We start from the raw sequence: 19,342 nt of genomic DNA, 5'->3' as shown, positions 1-19,342 counted from the left end.
TGAAGCCAAAAGTTGTAGTTACTCCAGTTGTTAACTCTCCTTGGTTTCACAATAGGATTAGAGAAAAAAAATTTAAATATATTTATATTATGTACTTCATGGTGGAATTTAACTTGACACATTAAATCAAAGATGAGAAGTGAAATTCAGCACAGAAATCATGGCAAATAAGTTAAATTCTTTCTAAAGGAAACCAGATAAATGCATGCAAGAACTGGGATATTTGGTCATGCTGAAAGACTGGCACGCAGTAGCTGGAATGTGGGTAACCAGTTACAGAATAAAGATCAGCAGAGAACAACTATGCCTGCTCTGTGCTGCATATTCTACAGAAATATAATTTACCACAGGAAATAGCTCATTATTGAGGTTTTCATTTGCATTTGTTTCCCTCAAATATAAACAGCTGGTCCAACAGAGAAATCATTATCATTTCATATCACAAGGTGATATTTAATCCAGTAGACATGTTATTGAAATAGTCATTGATAAACTTCCAGGTCATATCAATCACCTATCATTAAAATATTATAGCTTCGCAGTAAAGAAAAAGGGGGAAATATTAATTTGCAGGACCTAACACAAGAGTAACCTATTTTAAAACCTAAAATTATATTCTCATAATATATGATTAGATAGCGGTTGTAGATAGCTCTTCAATGGTATTGGTAGAAATGACCACAGCAGTCCTTGCAAAGACAAAATCCCATCTTCACACTGACAACACCCCCATCATGTGCTGTTGCACCACCATCAAGGGAAATAGATTGAAGATTAAGCATCCATGATGTGCTGAGCCATCATCAGCAGGTGAACTGTATTCTACTATAATATTATCTCATAGACTGGCATATTCCCGTAGCATAGGCTGGTCTGGAAGGCTAGATTATGTGATCCAGGGTGAGTTAGCCAAATGGATACAAAATTGACATGGTGGAAGTAGTCAGACGGTGGTAGTGGAGGACTGTTTTTCAGATTAGAGGCCTATGACCAGTGGTGTGCCACAGGAATCAATGCTGGGTCCCCTGTTGTTTGTCATATATGTAAACAACTGGATGAGAATGCAGGTGACATGATTAGCAAGTTTGTAAATGATACCAAAATTGATGGTCTGGTGGACAGTGAAGGTTGCCTAATATTACAACAGAATCTAGATCAACTGGGAAAAATTAGGCAAAAAAAGTAGCAGGTGGAATTTAACTCAGACAAGTGCAAAGTGATGTGTTTAGAGAAGTTAAACCAGGGCAGGAGAGACGTACTGAATGGCAAGGCACTGGAGAGTGTTGCAAAACAAAGAGATCTAGGGGTACAAGTATATAGTTCCCTGAAAGTGGCGACATAAATAGATAAGGTGGTGAAGGCGGCTCATGGTACACTTGCCTTCATCGGACGGGGCACTGAGTACAAGAGTTGTGACATCATGTTACAGCTGTACAAGATGTTGATGAGACCACACCCGAAATACTGTGTGCAGTTCTGGTCACCATACTATAGGAAAGATGTGATGAAGCCAGAGAGGGTGCAAAAAAGATTCAAAGATGTTGCCGGGACTGGAGGGCTTGAGCTACAAGGAGAAACTGGATAGGCTGGGACTGTTTTCACTAGAGCAAAGGAGGCTGAGAAGTGACCTGATAGAGATTTATAAAATATCACGAGGGGCATGGGTACGGTAGATGGTCACAGTCTTTTCCCCAGGATTGGGGAGTCTAAAATTAGAGGGCATAGGCTTAAGGTGAGGGGGGAAAGTTTTAAAGGGGACTCTATAGACAAGTTTTTCTACACAGATGGTGGTGGGTATATGGCATGAGCTGCCAGAGGAAGTGGTGGAGGTGGTACAATTACAACATTTAAAAAAAACATTTCGACAGGTTCATGGTAGGAAAGATTTAGAGGGGCATGGACAAATGCGGGAAAATTTGACTAATTCAGGAAGGAAACTTGGTCAGCATTGGCGAGTTAGGCCAAATGGCCCTTTTCCATGCTGTACAACTCTGTGACTCTATTCACCACCAAGGCAGGAGACCAACTCATTCAAAAAGGGTCCAGCTGAGCAGGTCAGGAGCACCATCTGGCCAATCTAAAAATTTGGTGCCAGCCTGATGAATTTACAACAGAAGTGACATGCTATAAACTGAACAATCTCACAATTAGTGAAGCAACTCAAAACACTGTTATCATGCCACATCCATCTGCAACAGTAAATGAACAAACATCTCATAGTTGGAGAAAGCTCCAAGAAAAATGATGGGAGGGCCCAGCAAAAATCAAAAATGAACCTGTTCAACCATTTTCACCCAGAAGTGGAGTGGATTTTTATTCATTCAAAGGATGTGGGCTTTGCAGGCTAAGCCAGCATTTATGTGCCCATCCCTAATTGCCCTTGAGAAGGTGGTGGTGAGCTGCCTTCTTGAACCACTGCAGTCCTTGTTTAGGAAGGGAGTTCCAGGATTTTGACCAAGCAATGAAGGAATGGCAATTATTTCCAAGTCAGGATGGTGTGTGGCTCGGAGGGCAACTTCCAGGTGGTGGTGTTTCCATGCTTTTGCTGTTCTTGTCCTTCGAGCTGGTACAGGTTGTAGGTTTGGAAGGTGCTGTTTAAGGAGTCTTTGAGAGTTGTCGCAGTGCATCCTATAGGTGGTACAAACTGCTGCTACTGTGCAATGGTGGAGTGAGTGAAATGTTGTGGATGGGGTGCCTATCAAGTGGGCTGCTGTCCCGTATAGTATTGTGTTGAATGTTTTTGAAGCTGCACTAGTCCAGGCAAGTGAAGAGTATTCCATCACACTCTTGACTTGAGCTCTGTAGATGGTGGATAGGCCTTGGGGAGTTAGGAGGTGAATTACTCACCACGGGATTCCTAACCTCTGACCTGCCCTTGTTGCCACAATGTGTATATGGCTATTCCAGATCAGCTTCTGGCCAACGGTAATCCTCAGGATATTGACGGTGAGGGATTCAGTGATGGTAACGCCTCATCCTCAAGCCTCACATCAATCTTCACCCACTCCTATTCATTCAATGCAATGTCAAGAAAGAGCTAAAAGGACAAGATACAGCAGAGGTTGTGGACCTGACAGATTTCTTTCTGCAATTTTATGCTCCAGAACTAGTCATGCTTCATGTCAAGCTGCTCAAGTGCAGCTACTTGAAGTGGGAAATTACCCAGATACGTTCTTCTTTCCAAAAAAAAACTAATCAACCTGCTCAGTGGAAGGAGTGAGAGCATGGTAGTGGAGAGTCGTTATTCAGATTGGAAGTCAGATTAGCAGTGTGCCACAAGGATCAGTGCTGGGTCCACTGTTGTCTGTCATCTATATTAACGATTTGATTGGCAATGTCAGTAACGTGGTTAATAAGTCTGCAAATGATAACAAAACTGGTGGTGTAGTGGGCAGTGAAGAAAGGTTATCTAAGATTACAACAGGATTTAGATTGACTGGATAAGTGGGGCCAAAGAACAGAAGATGGAATTTCACTCGAACCAGTATGAAGTGTTGCATTTTGGTCAGTTAAACCAAGGCAGGACTTACACAGTAAATGGTAGGGAACAGGAGAGCATTGTGAAACAAAGAGACCTCAGGGTATAGGCAGTTCCCCAAACGTGGCAATACATGTAGACAGGGTGGTGAGAACGCTTGCCCTCATGATTCAGGGCACAGAGGTACAGGTCCTGGGAAGTCATGTTACAACTGTAAAAGTTGTTGGTGGGACCATACTTGGAAGACTGTGTGCGGTTCTGGTCACCCAGCCAAAGGATGGATGTCATTAAGCTGGAAAGGGTGCAGAAAAAGATTCAAGAGGATGTTACTGGGACTGGAGGGTGTGAGTTACAAGAAGAGGTTCAATAGGATGGGACCATTTTTCCCACTGGAGTGTAGCAAGTTCAGGGCTAACCTTCTGGAGGTATATAAAATCATGAGGGGAGCAGATAAGATGGATGATCACAATCTTTTTCCCACGGTAGGGAATCTAAAACTAGAGGGCATAGATTTAAGGTGAGAAAGGAAAAATTTAAAAAGGGACCTGAGGTGCAACTTTTTCCGCAGAGGGTGGTGGGTATATGGAACGAGCTCCCAGAGGAAGTGGGAGAGGTGGGCACAATTACAATGTTCAAATAGACATTTGGACAGTTCCATGGATAGAAAAGGCCTAGAGGGACATGGGCCAAATGTGGCAAATGAGACTAGCTCAGATAGACATCTTGGTCAGCATGGGTGTGTTGGGCTGAAGGGCCTTTTCCTCCTGATGACCAACCAAACCCGAAATTTACTCTGAATCAATAAACTGATGAAAGGTACTTCCATAGGTCTGAGCAAGCAGAATTTATTCAGCAATACTCACACTTGTGTTCTGGCACAACCACTCAACTGCAGATCAATCCAGCTTTGGTCCAAACATGGATGAAAGAGCTGGATTACAGAAGAGAGGTGTGAGTGACTGCCTTAACCATCAAGGCCACATTTGACTAAGAGTGGCGTGAAGGAATACCGGTGAAATTAAAATTAATAGGAATCACAGGGAAAGCATTTCACTGTAATTATACCTAGCACAAAGAATGGTGGTTGTGATTGTTGGGCTGTCAGCTTAGATGCAGCAGACTGCTACCAGATATCCTCAGAACAGCGTCCTGGGTCCAACCATCTTCAACGATGCTTATTCAATGACCTTCCCTCCAAAAAGGTCAGAGCTTTTTTTTTACTTATAACTGCAGCATTCAGATCTATTTGTGACATCCCATGTAAAAATGAATTCCCCACATATATCAAGATCTGGACAACATTATGGCATGAGTGATTTTACCATGCTGATCACTATCCTTGCACAATGACGTTACCTATCACAAATTAGCCAACAATTCCTGGGACGTCACCACTGATTATAAACTTAATTAGATCAACCATAAAAATGTTATGGCTATAACAGCAGTTCAGAGGCTGGACAGCACCTTCCAACTCTAAAAGCCTTCTGACAGCTATAAATATACAAGTCACGAAGGTCTTGGAACACATTCCCTTATCATGGCAAGTGCAACTCTGGCAATATTCAAGAAACTCAACAACATTCCAGACAAACAATCAGCTTAACTGGCGTCCCACCTTAAACGTTCACTCCCTGCACCACTAGTGAACTGTGGCTGCAGCCTGTACCACTGGTAAGATGCACTGCAGTATCTCCAAGGTTTTTCAATATTTTCTTTCGAAACCCATAACCCTCCAATACCTACAAGGAAAAGAGTAACAGGCACCACCATACATTTGACCCTGACTGTGAAATATATAGTCATTCCTTCATCCTGGTGCTAAAATACTGGAACATCCTGCCTAAGAGCACAGTGGGTATAACCAAATCATAACAAAGCCACTGGACTTTATCCAAGGCCTTGTTGAAATCCTTGTTCAGTTTACAACACTAGATTGCAACCGTTCAAGATAACTCCACACCATCTTCAAGACCATTAGGAACAAGGATTAAACTGTAGTCTTGCCAGGAATAACTCCATCATATTAATGATTAAAAAATAATATAGACTAATTAAGCTGTAGTATTGAGTTCCATCCTACCTTTTTAGCTGGAACAGCTGCTGACTGCTTACTTGTCAATGGCAACATTAAGAACTGCGTTGTTGATGGTGCAACATTTTCTGTTGAATCCTAGTGGAGAAAATGCATTCAGGCCATTACTTCATAGTGTACAAATAGTACACTACCTTAAATTTGGAGTCACAGATCAATAATAAACTCTTCCTAAATTTGTCTCAATTCTTCAAATTCTTGTTGATTTCTGATCCAAGATCTGGTCCAGAAATTCACAGGCAATAAATGAGTGATATCAAAATACATGGTATTATACTTGTATTGCAAAATGCAGTGTCTGCCTTTCTCTGAGCCCAACTTACCACCTAAAACACTGACACTCAATTTTACGTACATTCACTAAACACTTCTATTGAGATCTTTACTGAAGACAGTAATTTCAATTATTGAATCATCAATAAAGATTAACATAATTGGGACCAGATACCTTGAAAGAGACAATTCTATCCTTCATTTCCAATTTTAGTTATCAACGTAACAAGAGGCATGATGTTTATCACAAATGAACAAGCCTGCATTCCCCCAACATCTTCCTAGATCTCAAAGTACTTTATAGCCATTAAAATGTATTTGAGGGTCTTCTGTTGAATTGTCAGGAATTGCAGTGACTAAATAATCTTTTATCAGGTAGCGTTCAGGCAAAAATATTTCCCAAGACATGGTTCAACTTTGAATGGTGCCATTGTATCTTCAACCTCCAACTGAAGAGATCAGTTGGGGTCTCGTTTTAATGTCTTAAATTAAAACCTCCCACTTAACTCCAAAACAACAGGCTAAATTGTGTTAAACTCTGGATTAAGAAATGAAATGGAAAAAGATCTTTCCACAGATCTGTTGTAGAATTCTTAACAACTGGGTATACTCCAAAATGAGCAGTGATTGGAGCACATGATCATTTAACTTGTCAATAAAGTGGGAATTTATAATTCCACAGATGGGTTTTTTCTGAAAGGCTCCATAAACCAGAAAACAACTATAGCAAATTACAAAAAAAAAATTATACTCCTCAAAGGCAGGATCAGGACTGGAAAAGATCAGGAATGGAAAAGTGAGAAATAAGTGTTTTCAATTGAAAAAAAATGAATTGCCTGTGATAGAGTAGGGTCCAAGGTTGTCTGGATGACACAATTTATTTTGGTGCCATCTAATGGAGGGAAATGAATGTTTTGTTAATCATAGCTGATCTGTCTGGAGGAGTGTAAATAAAGGTGAATGAAGGTAAAAACAGCAATTGCTGGAATTCAGAAATAAAAAGAAAATGCTGGTCACAGATCAGGTTATCTGTGTGGAGAGAAAAACAGAGTTGAAGTTACAGTGGATGACCTTGTACAACAGCTGGAATGTTCAGAGGGCTACAATTTGTCTCAAAGAGGGATAATGTGTTATTCCTCAAGTTTACTTTGGGCTTTGTTGTAACAGTGTAGAAGGCCATAGACAGAGGTCCAGAGAGTGGGATGGAGAATCATGGCGAGAGACAATCGTGTGGGCTGACCCAACTCTGACCTCCCATTCTTTGGCCTCCTACACTGTTACAGCGAAGGTCAGTACAAACTCAAGGATCAGCACCTCATTTCTGTCCAGGCACTTCACAGCCCTCAGGACTCAATAATGAATTTAACAGTTTTAGACAAATCATTTCCTTCACATGCATGTGCCTATCTAAGAGCTTCTTGAACACTCCTGTCATGTTTGCCTCCACCACCACCCCAGGCAGCACATTCCAGGCACCCACCACTATCTGTGTAAAAAAAACCTTGCCACGCACACCTTTGAACTTACCCCCATCACCTTAAATGTATGTCCTCTGGTATGAAGACATTTCAACCCTGGGGAAAAGATACTGGCTTTCTATGTCTCTCGTAATCTTATAAACCTTGATCAGACCTCCCCTCAGCCTCCGCCACTCGAGAGAAAACAACCCAAGTTTGTCCAACCTATCCTCAGAGCACATGCCCTCTAATCCAGGCAGCATCTTGGTAAACCACTTCTGCACCCTCTCCAAAGCCCCTAAATCCTTCCTATAATGGGGTGACCAGAATTGAATGCAATACTCCAGATGCTGCCTAACTAGAGTTTTATAAAGCTGCAGCATAACTTCCTGACTCTTGAACTCAATGCCTCGACTAATGAAGGCAAACATGCCATATGCTTTCTTTACCACCCTATCAACCTGTGTAGTCCCTTTCAAGGAGCTATGAACTTGGACCCTGAGATCCCTCTGCTCATCAACACTGTTAAGGGTCTTGCCATTAACAGTGTACTGTCTCTTTACATTTGATCTCCCAAGGTGCAACACTTCACATTTGGCCGGGTTGAACTTCATCTGCCATTTCTCTGCCCGCATCTGCAACTGGTCTATATCCCACTGTATCCTTTGCCAGTCTTCTACGCTATCCACAACACCACCAATCTTCGTATCATCTGCAAACTTATTAACCCGCACATGTACATTTTCATACATCACAAACATATTGGCTCGAACTCTCAAAGATCTGATCCACCAACTCATCACCAATACCTCCAGGTAATAACACATAAAGCGATGAAATCAAGAAAGAGAAATGGAGAATAACATCAAAAGTGGTCAATTTCCTTTTTTTAAAAAAAATATGGATATTTGATTTTGAGACATAGATAAACACACAAGTAAATACTAATCCCTTTTAGAAATAATCACTCAAATTTAGTGAAATTTTATAGCCTTTGGTGATTGTGGAATAAATTGGGATTAACTCTCATACCTATAGTTCACCTTCAACCTAAAAGACATACATGAGATGAAGTGCAAGGGGAAATTAAAGAGCACACTCAGTTTCCTACCTGTTTGCTATTAATGCCAATAGTTTGTTCGGCAGCATTAAGGCTTGCAGCTGACTTGCTTTGATTTGATAATACTGCTATGACAGGATTAGTCTCCGCTGTCTGCTGGTTACTACAGCTGGTTGCATTTTCTGAAACACTGTCACTTGTACTTATCAGTGTTCCTTCGATGACAACACAAGGTGAATCGTAGGGATGAGTTAATTCCAAAGAAGTCTTATTGGTGGTAAGTTCTCCTGTCACTTTATCATCTCCGGAGTTAGAAAACTGTGATAGCATCTCCGATGCAACAATCTCCTGCATTGTTTCTGTGTGAATGAACGCAGTGGTTTCATCGGTAATTCCATCAATTGCAATGCTCTCCTCAGTATTCTCAACATGGCAAGAGTCTGTAACTGTAAATAGACTCTGTATAGAGTCATGGGTAATAGTCTGCCAGGTGGAATTTCCTTCATCTCCCCTTGGTGTGGGAGATTGCAGTAGTTGTTGACCATTTCCATCACCAGATAAATTAGAGGTAGGAATTATAATATAGTTGGAACGAGGAAGTATTTTGCGGAATCCTGGAATATCGGCAGGAGGGACACCAGTTGATGCACTTATCAGCTTATCGTTCTATAGTTGAAACAAAATAAGTACAAATTATTCACACAATAAAAAATAATCAAGATGATGGAAGTTTGCAAGAAAAATGCTGAAAATACCCATCAGGTGAGGCAACATCTGCAGAAAGAGAGAAACAGAAGTTAACACTTCCAATTAAAAACAACCTTTCATTCAAATTATCTGTAGGTTTGGATTTAACAGAAGTTCCGATAGAAGTTGCATAAAAATAAAATCCAAAGAGACATGGTTTCAGTTTTTGCTAGAAATTATGTATTTTACTAATGTCAACAACACACTTAACAATACAAAACACAAAAAGGCAGCAAATGTTCAATCTGATGCTTGACTTGTGAACGGTTCATGTGATGTCATAGGTTGATCGAAGACTAATTAATAGTAGTTAGCTCCTGGGAAGACTGGTCTTGGGGGAAAAATAGAAACATTTAGTTTCTCTTTGATTTGATTCATGTTATTTTAATAAAGTAACTGGTATTCCAATGCATTTTTTTGTTGCAGAAAGTAAAATTCAGTGTTTTGTTTTGGTGTGTAAAATACCATTAACATAAAGAAATATTATCAAAATAATTTCTCAATTCTGCTTACAGTGATTTGACAGAAAATATATTCCAAAACAAAAAGATTTCTAAATTACAAGTCTTGAGCCAAATAATATTTAATTGCTTCAATTAATTACATAAAGCCATAAATGAAGGTGGATGATCACAGCTCATTATATACCTTATGCCAAACATAGTTGCAGCAAGATAGAAATTATCAAAATTACAACTTCTGAACTCTTCCATGCATTTTTACATTGCTGAACTGTGCAAATCAGAAGTTTTCCACTCGACCTGCCTTTCATTTAAATTTCCATCACCAGATAAATTCAAGGTAGGAATTACAATATGGTTGAAACAAGGAAGTATCTTGCAGAATCCTAAGCTCAATGAAAGCTCCTCACTTAGATTTCACCCTTTAGCTTCTGTACCCAGAGGCAAATTCTTCCTTGTGATTTCAAAATAAAGTTACATATTAAAAATATCACCCTAAATGATGTTTATTTTACACTCCCATCACACCTTCACCACCACAATCATCACTGATTCACTTGAGAGCCCTCAATCATTGACGATGCTTTGATCACTGACCCAAGATATAATGTATCTACAAACATTCCCCCACCATCAGCTACTTCAATTGCCCAAAAAAGGGAAACACAAAAGACAGGGGAATGCATGTGCATTTACATTTACAGATGATACAACATCACAAAGAGCTGACTATGAACTCCTTAACAGTACACTTGTTTTTAGAAAGGATTTTATAAATGTACCCTGAAAAATTTCTTAAACAGCACATTATTTTTTGGAGGTAAGAAAAAGCTTTTACCGGATCTATTCCTTCTTTTTCCAGCTTTGCCTTTTCAAGGTAAATACTCTTCTCAGCAACACTGAGACGCCTCCAGCTTTCACTGATTTTCTTGTTTATCTCAGACCGTGGCAAATTAGGAAAGTCTTGCTGCACTTTTAAATGAGTATCATAATAGTACAGCAAATAAGCTGGCCTGAAAGACAAGAAGAAAAATTTTAAAAACACAATCTTGCATAGAAACACTCACTGAAATGTATCTTGGTATTACAAAGAACATGTAAAATTTGGAAAAAATGTTTTCTGGCTTCATGGGAAAACATCAGAAAGATCAAATCATTATTTCAAGTGAAAAGAGAGACAAAAATTTAAAAATTCTAAATCTAAGGAGGGTCATTCAAAAATACCTATGTACTTTAATAGATTTCTTTTGAGAAACAAAATATATTACTTGTCTTTTTTGCGAATCTCAGCTGAATTGTATACACATTAAGTAGGCAGACATCTCAGTTGAAACTTGCTTGTTCAGCAAATTAAGGATTGCCCTCGAGACTTTCCTACTTTCCATGGTTCAGCTTCTTACAGAAGAAGCTTGCCAACAACTATATGAGCCACATAACTTATAAATAAAGATAATGATTTGGTTGTGGTGCAACAAAAACCTCTATTTATAAAAGTGATTAGCAATTTTATCTAAACATATTCCAAATGATTAGCTTCAAAAACATAACTATCAAAAAAATACTTTAAATTTCTACATGCCTTCCTTGTTTGACAAGCAGAATGACAATATATCTCACTCAAGATTGAGAATCACTGAAATTTAATGGCATAGAATTAAGCTATTTCATCCAATATGCTTGTTCTCAGAAAGTATCCGCTAAGTCTTGTTCCTCTTCCATTCACTCATGTCTTAAAATGTTCATTCACTTCCTTTTAAATTTTGTGTACAAGTTGCATTCCTACTAATGGTTGTGGTGGGCTATTAGATGTCAGATCAAAGCTTTGTGTCCAAGAAGAAAATGCTTGCAATCCTTTCCATTAACCTTACAGCCTCTAATTATTTGCTGGTGAAAATGGTCTCTCTCGCTCTTGCTACCGAGCTAACACTCTAACAATTAAACCCTTCAGCCTAAAGAACATCTTGATCTTCCCTTAAACCTTCTTTGTTCTAATGAAAAGAGCTGTGGTTTCCAGAGTCTCCACTAATAAACATCTCCTCCTATTTGTTCACTACTGCTCCCTCTCCACAGCCTCAACATCCTTCCTAAAATATACTGAAAATTTGGTCTAAATGATTACTATAATTTTAGCACAGGTGTCTTTTCTGCTATATTTTAGATTGTTGGAATCCCAGAGACTTCTTTGGTCCACACAATTCAAAGACTTGCACATCAGAATATCTGTCACTCATCAGCTCTATTCCTTTTAAATTTTTAGAGAGTCATAGATAGAAACTTCATGGAATCAGGCCCTTTGGCTACCGATTCCGTGCTGACTATCAACCATCTGTTTCGCATATTTTTTTCTTCTGATTCTTCCTTTCAAAATGCATCACATCACATTCCTGCACAAGACTATATTGCATTATTAACTATATCCTATACTATATTAGATACTACATTAAGTATTAATTTAGGACCTTCTTTAACCATTACTTGGCTCTACACAGAGATAATCTATTTGGTCCCTCAGGGAACTGTCTCTAACTCTGGCTACCCTCTTGGTCCCGATATACTTTTAGAATGTCTTGGGATTCTCCTTAACTTTACTTGCCAAGGATATTTCATGGCCCCTTTTTGCTCTCCTAATTTCTTCTTTCCTAAATACTCTATACTCATCAAGACTCATTACCTGCCATATGATTTTTTTCTGATCAAACCTTCAATATCCTTTGTCAAACAAGGCTCCCTTATCTTGCCATCTTTGCCTTTCACCTAGCTGCAGGCCCCAAACTCTTACCAACTCTCTTTTAAAAGGCTCCCACTTGTCAGCTGTTGTTTTACCCACAAGCATCTGCTCCTAATCTACTATCACCAGGTCCTCCCTTACACGACTGAAATCAGTCTTTGCCCCAATTCAAGACCTTAACTTGAGAACCAACCTTATCCCTTTCCCCAACTACCTTGAGACTTACAGAATTATGATCATCGTTCCCAAAATGTTTGGGCAACTGACGATTCCACCACCTGCCCAATTTTGATTACTGCCCCATCTTTAGTAGGATTCTCTACATTTAGTTTCAAAGAACTTTCTTGGACGCACTTAACAAATTCCACCTATGCCACTTGCACCAGGGCAATCCCAGTCAATGATGGGGAAGTTAAGATCTCCCACTAATATAATCCTATTGCTCTAACACCTTTCTGCAATTTGCTTACATATCTGTTCCTAATTCCTGCTGACTACTGGGAGGCATGTGATATAACCCCAGCAAAGTGATGACCTCTCACTTACTCCAAAGTTCTACCCATATGGCTACATTGGACACTCTCTCCAGGATAGCCTCTCTTTGTAATTTGTTTAATGTTTTAAACTGATTATTAAGCATTTATATTTGAACATTTTCTAAGAAAAATAATACATTTTATAACTTTAAATTACTAATTTAAAAGTTCTTAATGTTTCTGAAAATTTGGCAGCTGCTAAATTGGTGACATGGTTTTGCTCATTATCCAAGTCTTCCAGAGGAATTTCAGAGCAGGTTTCTGGCACAAGTCTGACAGACATGGAGTCCATAAAACTGATGAAAAAGAGTAGTGAGGTCATGGACCGTATCTGGACTACAGAAGAGGAGGTACTTGCTGTCTCGAGGCGAATTAGGATGGATAAATCCCTAGGGCCTGATGAGGTGTCCCCGTGAACCTTGTGGGAGGCTAGTGCAGAAATTGCAGGGGCCCTGGCAGAGATATTTAGAACAACCTTAGCCATAGGCTTGGAGCCAGAGGACTGGAGGATAGCTAATGTTGTTCCATTGTTTAAGAAAGGCTCTAAGAATAAGTCAGGAAATTATAGGCCAGTGTGCCTGACGTCATTCATGGGTAAATTATTGGAAGGTATTCTGAGGGACAGGATATGTAAGTATTTGGATAGACAGGGCTCGATTAGGGATAGTCAGCATGGCTTTGTGCATGGCAGGTCATGTCTAACCAATCTAATAGAGTTTTACGAGGAGGTTACCAGGAAAGTTGATCAAGGGAAGGCGATGGACATTGTCTACATAGATTTTAGCAAGGCCGTTGCTCCACAACGTTAAGTCGCTTGGTATTCAGGATGAAGTAGCCAATTGGATTTATCGTTGGCTTAGCAGAAGCCAGAGAGTGGTAGTAGATGATTGTCTCTCTGATTGGAGGCCTTTGACTAGTGGTGTGCCGCAGGGATCGGAGCTGGATCCGTTGCTGTTTATCATTTATATTAATGATTTAGATGTTAATGGAGTAAACCAGATCAACAAATTTGCAGATGACACGAAGACTGGGGGTGTAGTGGACAGCAAGGAAGGCTATCAAAGCTTGCAAAGTGATCTGGACCAGCTGGTAAAATGGGCTGAAAAATGGCAGATGGAATTTAATGCAGACAAGTGTGAGGTGATGCACTTTGGGAGGACAAACCAGACTAAGACTTACACAGTGAATGATAAGGCACTGAGGTGTGCAGTAGAACAAAGGAACCTGGGAAAACAGATCCATAATTCCTTGAAAGTGGCATTACAGATAGATAGGGTCATAAAGAGAGCTTTTGGCACATTGGCCTTCATAAATCAGGGCACTGAGTACAGGAGTTGGGAATGTTACGTTGAAGTTGTATAAGAAGTTGGTGAGACCAAACTTAGAGTATTGTGTGCTGCTCTGGTCACCTACCAACAGGAACGGTATCAATAAGCTTGAAAGAGTGCAGAGAATATTTACACAGATGTTACCGGGACTTGAGTTATAGGGAAAGGTTGAATAGGTTAGGACTTTATTCCCTGGAGTGCAGGATAATGAGAGGAGGTCTTACAGAGGTATACAAAATTATGAGGGGTATAGATAGGGTGAATGCATGCAGGCTTTTTCCCCCCTCAGGTTGGGTGAGACTAGGTCATAGGTTTAGGGTGAACAGTGAAATACTTAAGGGGAATCTGAGGGGCAGGCATGGTAGTGTAGCGGTTAGCGTAATGCTATTACAGTGCCAGCGACCCAGGTTCAATTCCCACTGCTGTCTGTAAGGAGTTTGTACGTTCTCGCCGTGTCTGTGTGGGTTTCCTCCGGGTGCTCCGGTTTCCTCCCACATTCCAAAGACGTACGGGTTAGGAAGTTGTGGGCATGCTATGTTGGCGCCGGAAGCGTGGCGACACTTGCGGGCTGCGCCCCAGAACACTCTAAGCAAAAGATGCAATTTCACTGTGTGTTTCGATGTACATGTGACTAATAAAGAAACCTTATCTACTTCACTCAGAGGATGGTGCGAGTGTGGAATGAGCTGCCAGCGGAAGAGGTGGATGCAGGTTCAGCTGTAACACTTAAGAGAAGTTTGGATAGGTGCATGGATGAGAGAGGTATGGAGGGCTATGGTCCGGGTGCAGGTAGATGGGACCAGGCAGAAAGCCAGGCCGGCATGAACTACATGGGTCAAAGGGCACATTTCTGTGCTGTAGTGCTCTATGACAACCCTACAGTCCCACTACTTCAAGACCCTACAATGTTCATGGCCTTATCATTGAATTGCAAGACCATTCTGGCACAAAAGTTTGGTCTTCCAGATCTGGAGAAGGCAGGCCTGGGGGAATGGAAAATATAAAAGATAAGTGCAGGCACTGGACTAACTCAGGAAAATCCAGGCATAGTTTTAAAAGATATTTACAAATGGAAGCTTACTTTGATACTAATATTGAACTGGAACAAAATTAACTAAGTTTGAAATTAGCTGGCACTAAACCAAATGTTGATGCAGATGCTGTTATATAAAAATCAAAATTGGAAATAGAAAGTAAATTGCATGATAAAGTAGATCTTTGGAACACATTGTTGATGTTGTTAAAAAAAAATCCAGGTAATGACAGCATACAATTCTATATGCAGGGAGTAGTACTTCAATGTTTCCTCTAATCAGCAGGTTTAAACCAGTGAACAAAGACCACACAAATGAGGCACATCAACAACAGTCAGAACTAGTATATGTAGAATATGCGACAATGAATTCTTTTTGGATGTAAAATGTTCTTCTTTTTACCTGGGCTTCTTGCCTTTTTTACTTCCATCATCACTTTGATCTTTCCATTTCTTTTTCTTTTTGGGCTGGAAGCTTTTTGTGTAGCTGTAGCAGCCTTCAATTTCTTCTGTTACTAATGTTATCTCTGCTCCATCGTATGGGGCATCCATTCCTTAAGATAAAAATACAAAAGATTGATAACCCAATGATCTAAACAAAAATATAAGCTTGTGCACATTCATTGCGCACACTTGTCAAAGCTAGAACCAAAAGTGGCAATCAGCAAAAGTAATAGCAACTAAGTTTGCATTGTGTTATAGATGCAAGATACAACACACGGGTGTTTTTTGTACTTAATAGGAACAATTGACAGAACACATTTTCAAATTAACAGAACCAAGATTTCCCAATGAAGCACATTGGAAACTTGTTTGGAATTGTCAGCTATGGCTGAGCTAGTAAGATTCTCATCTGAGTGATAAGCAGTGGATACAAGTCACATTCCAGAAACTTGAGCACAAAATATCATAGTCAATACAGGAAGTGTACTGTCATGCATTGTCATAGGTGTCACCTTTCAGATGTTACGTTAAGTCGAGCCACGCTCATTCTCTTGGGTCGATGCAAAATATCACACAAGATTCTGCTGGAATAACATCATGGTAATCATTCCCAGAATGTTGGCCACTATGTTTTCCTCAAACAAATATGATCATTATTATGTTAATGTTTATGGGAATTTGTCTGTGGTATCGCCTATAAAATATAACAAGACTCTAAAATGGAGACACAAGAGAGACTATAAAAGTAGTTCAGTGGCTACAAAGAACTTTAGGACAACTTGAGGCCTGGCAACAAAGAAATGCAACAGCTTCATTCTTTTATATAATTTAAGGAAATCCATAAATCGTACAAGTTCAACTATCCATCAGGGTGTGAACAATGAAATGAAGCCAACATTTTTGAACTATAGCCATTTGAGTCTGGTTGAGGAGAGAGGAAGAGACAAAGATAGAGGAGCTTAAGGCAACAGAAAAGCCAGCTAACCAAGGGTTATACATATATAACTAACTCACAGAAAATGCTGTGAAATCACTTCAAAACCCAAATCACAGCAGCAATTCTGTATTCATTAGATTAACACCAGGCCGTTCAGTTTATACTGATGTGCCAGGATGAAATTTTATTGCTGCAATTAATTGTATAAGATTACCATGAAACAGTATACACTTTGTAACTTAAGTTTCCACAGAATGCTGATCAAAATACAATATCTTGAATTCCAGCGTGCAAAGGAAGAAAATGCAGGCATGCTAGACATTTCCTCGATTAATAGTTCCACCACTAATTATTGTTAGATCAAGAGAAAGGATGATCAACATATGGAAAACTCTTTTTGACTCTTCAAATAATTTTCAGGAATCTTCCATATTTACTATATGTCATCAACTAAAGTGCACTGAAGAACACAATGTTGCCACTGTATCACCAAGTATCAATTCAGATAAAATAATCTGGTCCTACTTGAATGCACAATCCTCTGACTCACTGAGCCAAAATTCATTGTATTGATTTTTCACTATCAGCTTAATCTCACCTGAAAATTTATGTGGATTAAACTTCCCATCAGGACCAAGAACATTCAAGTCAAGTAATCCCCCCTTTGTGAGCTGCAGTTGTTTACTGCCCAAATCACAGTAATTCAGTAAATTAGACTTGTTGCAACTCCACTCCTGGCAAAGTGGCACAACACTCCTTTTCCTGACCTGGAAGTACTTTAGTTACGCAACATATATCAAATTAGGTCTAGTCAGGTTACGGTTTTACATAGGTTTGTACGGGCTTTATAGCTATGGTGCTTCCATGAGACTTGGCTCCTGCTCCCATGACCCTATTTTCATATAGCAGCTGACTACCCATCTTCCTTTCCCAATTCTCATGCTACGTGATACCCTCAAGGGTTCTTTCCCTCATGTAGCAGCAATGTGTCCTGAAAATTTGCAATCGCACCCCGCACCTTCAAATAACTACAAATTACCACCCGATGTCCAACTTCTTTCCTGTCCTAAGTCTTTGAATATGTAATCTCAAATTTGTGCTCATCTTTCCCATAACATCACATTTAAATTCTTCCTGAAACAAGATTTCTCTCCTATCAAGATCCCAAAAGAAATCGAAGTCATGAATGATAATGAAACTAAAATAAATTGCAGATTCCAGAAATCTCAAATAAAAACAGGAAATGCTAGAAACACTCAGCAGGTCAGGCAGCATTTATGGAAAGAGAAACAGTTAATGTTTCAGATCCATGACCCTTTGTCAGAACTGGGAAAGAAAAAACAAGTTGGTTTTCAGTTGCAGAAAAGGTGGGGGAGGGATGGGTAGAACAAAGGGAACATCTCCAATAGGGTGAGACCAAATAAGTTAATATGGCAGTCAGGCTTGGACATTTTTCTTTAACAAAAACAGAAAATGCTGGTAATACACAGCAGGTCAGCCACATCTGTGGGAAGAGAAACAGGATTAAAGTTTCAGATCAAAGATCCTTCATTAGAACTAGAAAGGAAAGAGATATCACTGAAGACGAACAAGGCAAGAGAGACAACGGAAACCACGTCAGAGAGCAGAGTAGAACTTCAAGTTAGACATTCCTGGAAGAGAAGTGGCAGCAAATTCAACAAGTCAACAAACAGAAAGTACCAGAGATACTCAGCAGCTCATGTCACAACATCAGCAGTTTAACAAAGGGAAATGTTAACTGCCAGCTTGAAATGTTAACTTCTTCTCTTCCAACAGATACAGCCTGACCTGTTGAATATCTCTGGCATTTTCCGTCTTTATCTTAGATTTTCAGAATCTGCATTTTTTTTTATTTTACTTGCATTATATTTCTTTGTCTGTTGTTGTGTGTTGCTAATAGCAGGCCAGGCTACCTTAATAGAGGGAGAAAAGCTGAGCCAAAAATCATAAAAGGATAACTGGCAAGAAAGACAGCAAGAAGAAAAGAATGAGTCATCTAAAGTTGGAAAATTTGATATTGAGTTTGAAAGGCTGCAGCTGGAAGATGAGTTATTGTTCCTCAAGGTTGAGCTGTGCATGAGGCCACAAATAGATAGGACAGAGTGGGATGGAGAATTAAAATGACATTCAACAGGAGGCAATTCTATGGACTGTGACTAAGGTAAATTATTTTTTTCTCATTTCTTTCAGCAAAGTGATAATATCATCTTCTGCCAACTACGTTTCCATCTTCCAAATTGGGAATTTGCATAGTCCCAAGCTCTGCCTGTCACTTTGTTAGAACAGTCCTTGTTTCTATCCTGTTCAGGTGCCCTCTCTCAACTCTTTTGCCGATGCACTGACTATACTGATGCTGCTTCGTGCAATCAAATAGAACTCACAAATTTCATTATCTTTGCGTGCAATTTCCCTCCTCACTTACACAAGATCCATATCTGACTTTTTCTTTCGTTGATATCGCTATCTCATAGGACAGGTTACCTACCAATATACATTTTAAACCTGCCAACTCCTACACCTATCTTGATTACATCTCCTTCCATTCTCCCAGTTTTTGTCACATCTGCTCCGATGATGAAACTTTCCACATTAGTGCCTTTAAGATGTTTTCCTTTTATCTTCTTTTCCACCATCACACTCACTTCTCTTTCCCTGCTTTTCATCCTTTTGAAAAGACTCTACGATTCCCTCGTCTATTCTTCCATCTGCGTCAACCATTCCCTTCCTCACAGCACTTTCCCGTG

The 19,342-nt window shown here is 39.7% G+C and overlaps 1 protein-coding gene across 1 annotated transcript in view; it reads right to left on the bottom strand.

Moving 5' to 3' along the window:
* Positions 1–19,342, bottom strand: part of hmgxb3 (HMG box domain containing 3) — an 82,493-nt gene that overhangs the window by 60,450 nt on the left and 2,701 nt on the right. The window contains exons 2-5 of the mRNA XM_052013562.1: positions 15,600–15,750; positions 10,410–10,584; positions 8,415–9,029; positions 5,562–5,651 (exon numbers count right to left, since the gene is read on the bottom strand). Of these exons, the coding sequence (XP_051869522.1) occupies positions 5,562–5,651; positions 8,415–9,029; positions 10,410–10,584; positions 15,600–15,748 (1,029 nt within the window). The 5' untranslated portion in view covers positions 15,749–15,750. The remainder of the gene's footprint in view (positions 1–5,561; positions 5,652–8,414; positions 9,030–10,409; positions 10,585–15,599; positions 15,751–19,342) is intronic.

This window comes from Pristis pectinata, chromosome 4 (assembly GCF_009764475.1).
Source record: "Pristis pectinata isolate sPriPec2 chromosome 4, sPriPec2.1.pri, whole genome shotgun sequence".
Classification (NCBI taxonomy): Eukaryota; Metazoa; Chordata; class Chondrichthyes; order Rhinopristiformes; family Pristidae; genus Pristis; species Pristis pectinata.
The sequence above is the reverse complement of the archived record's forward strand: the minus strand, read 5'-3'. Positions and strand labels throughout refer to the sequence as shown.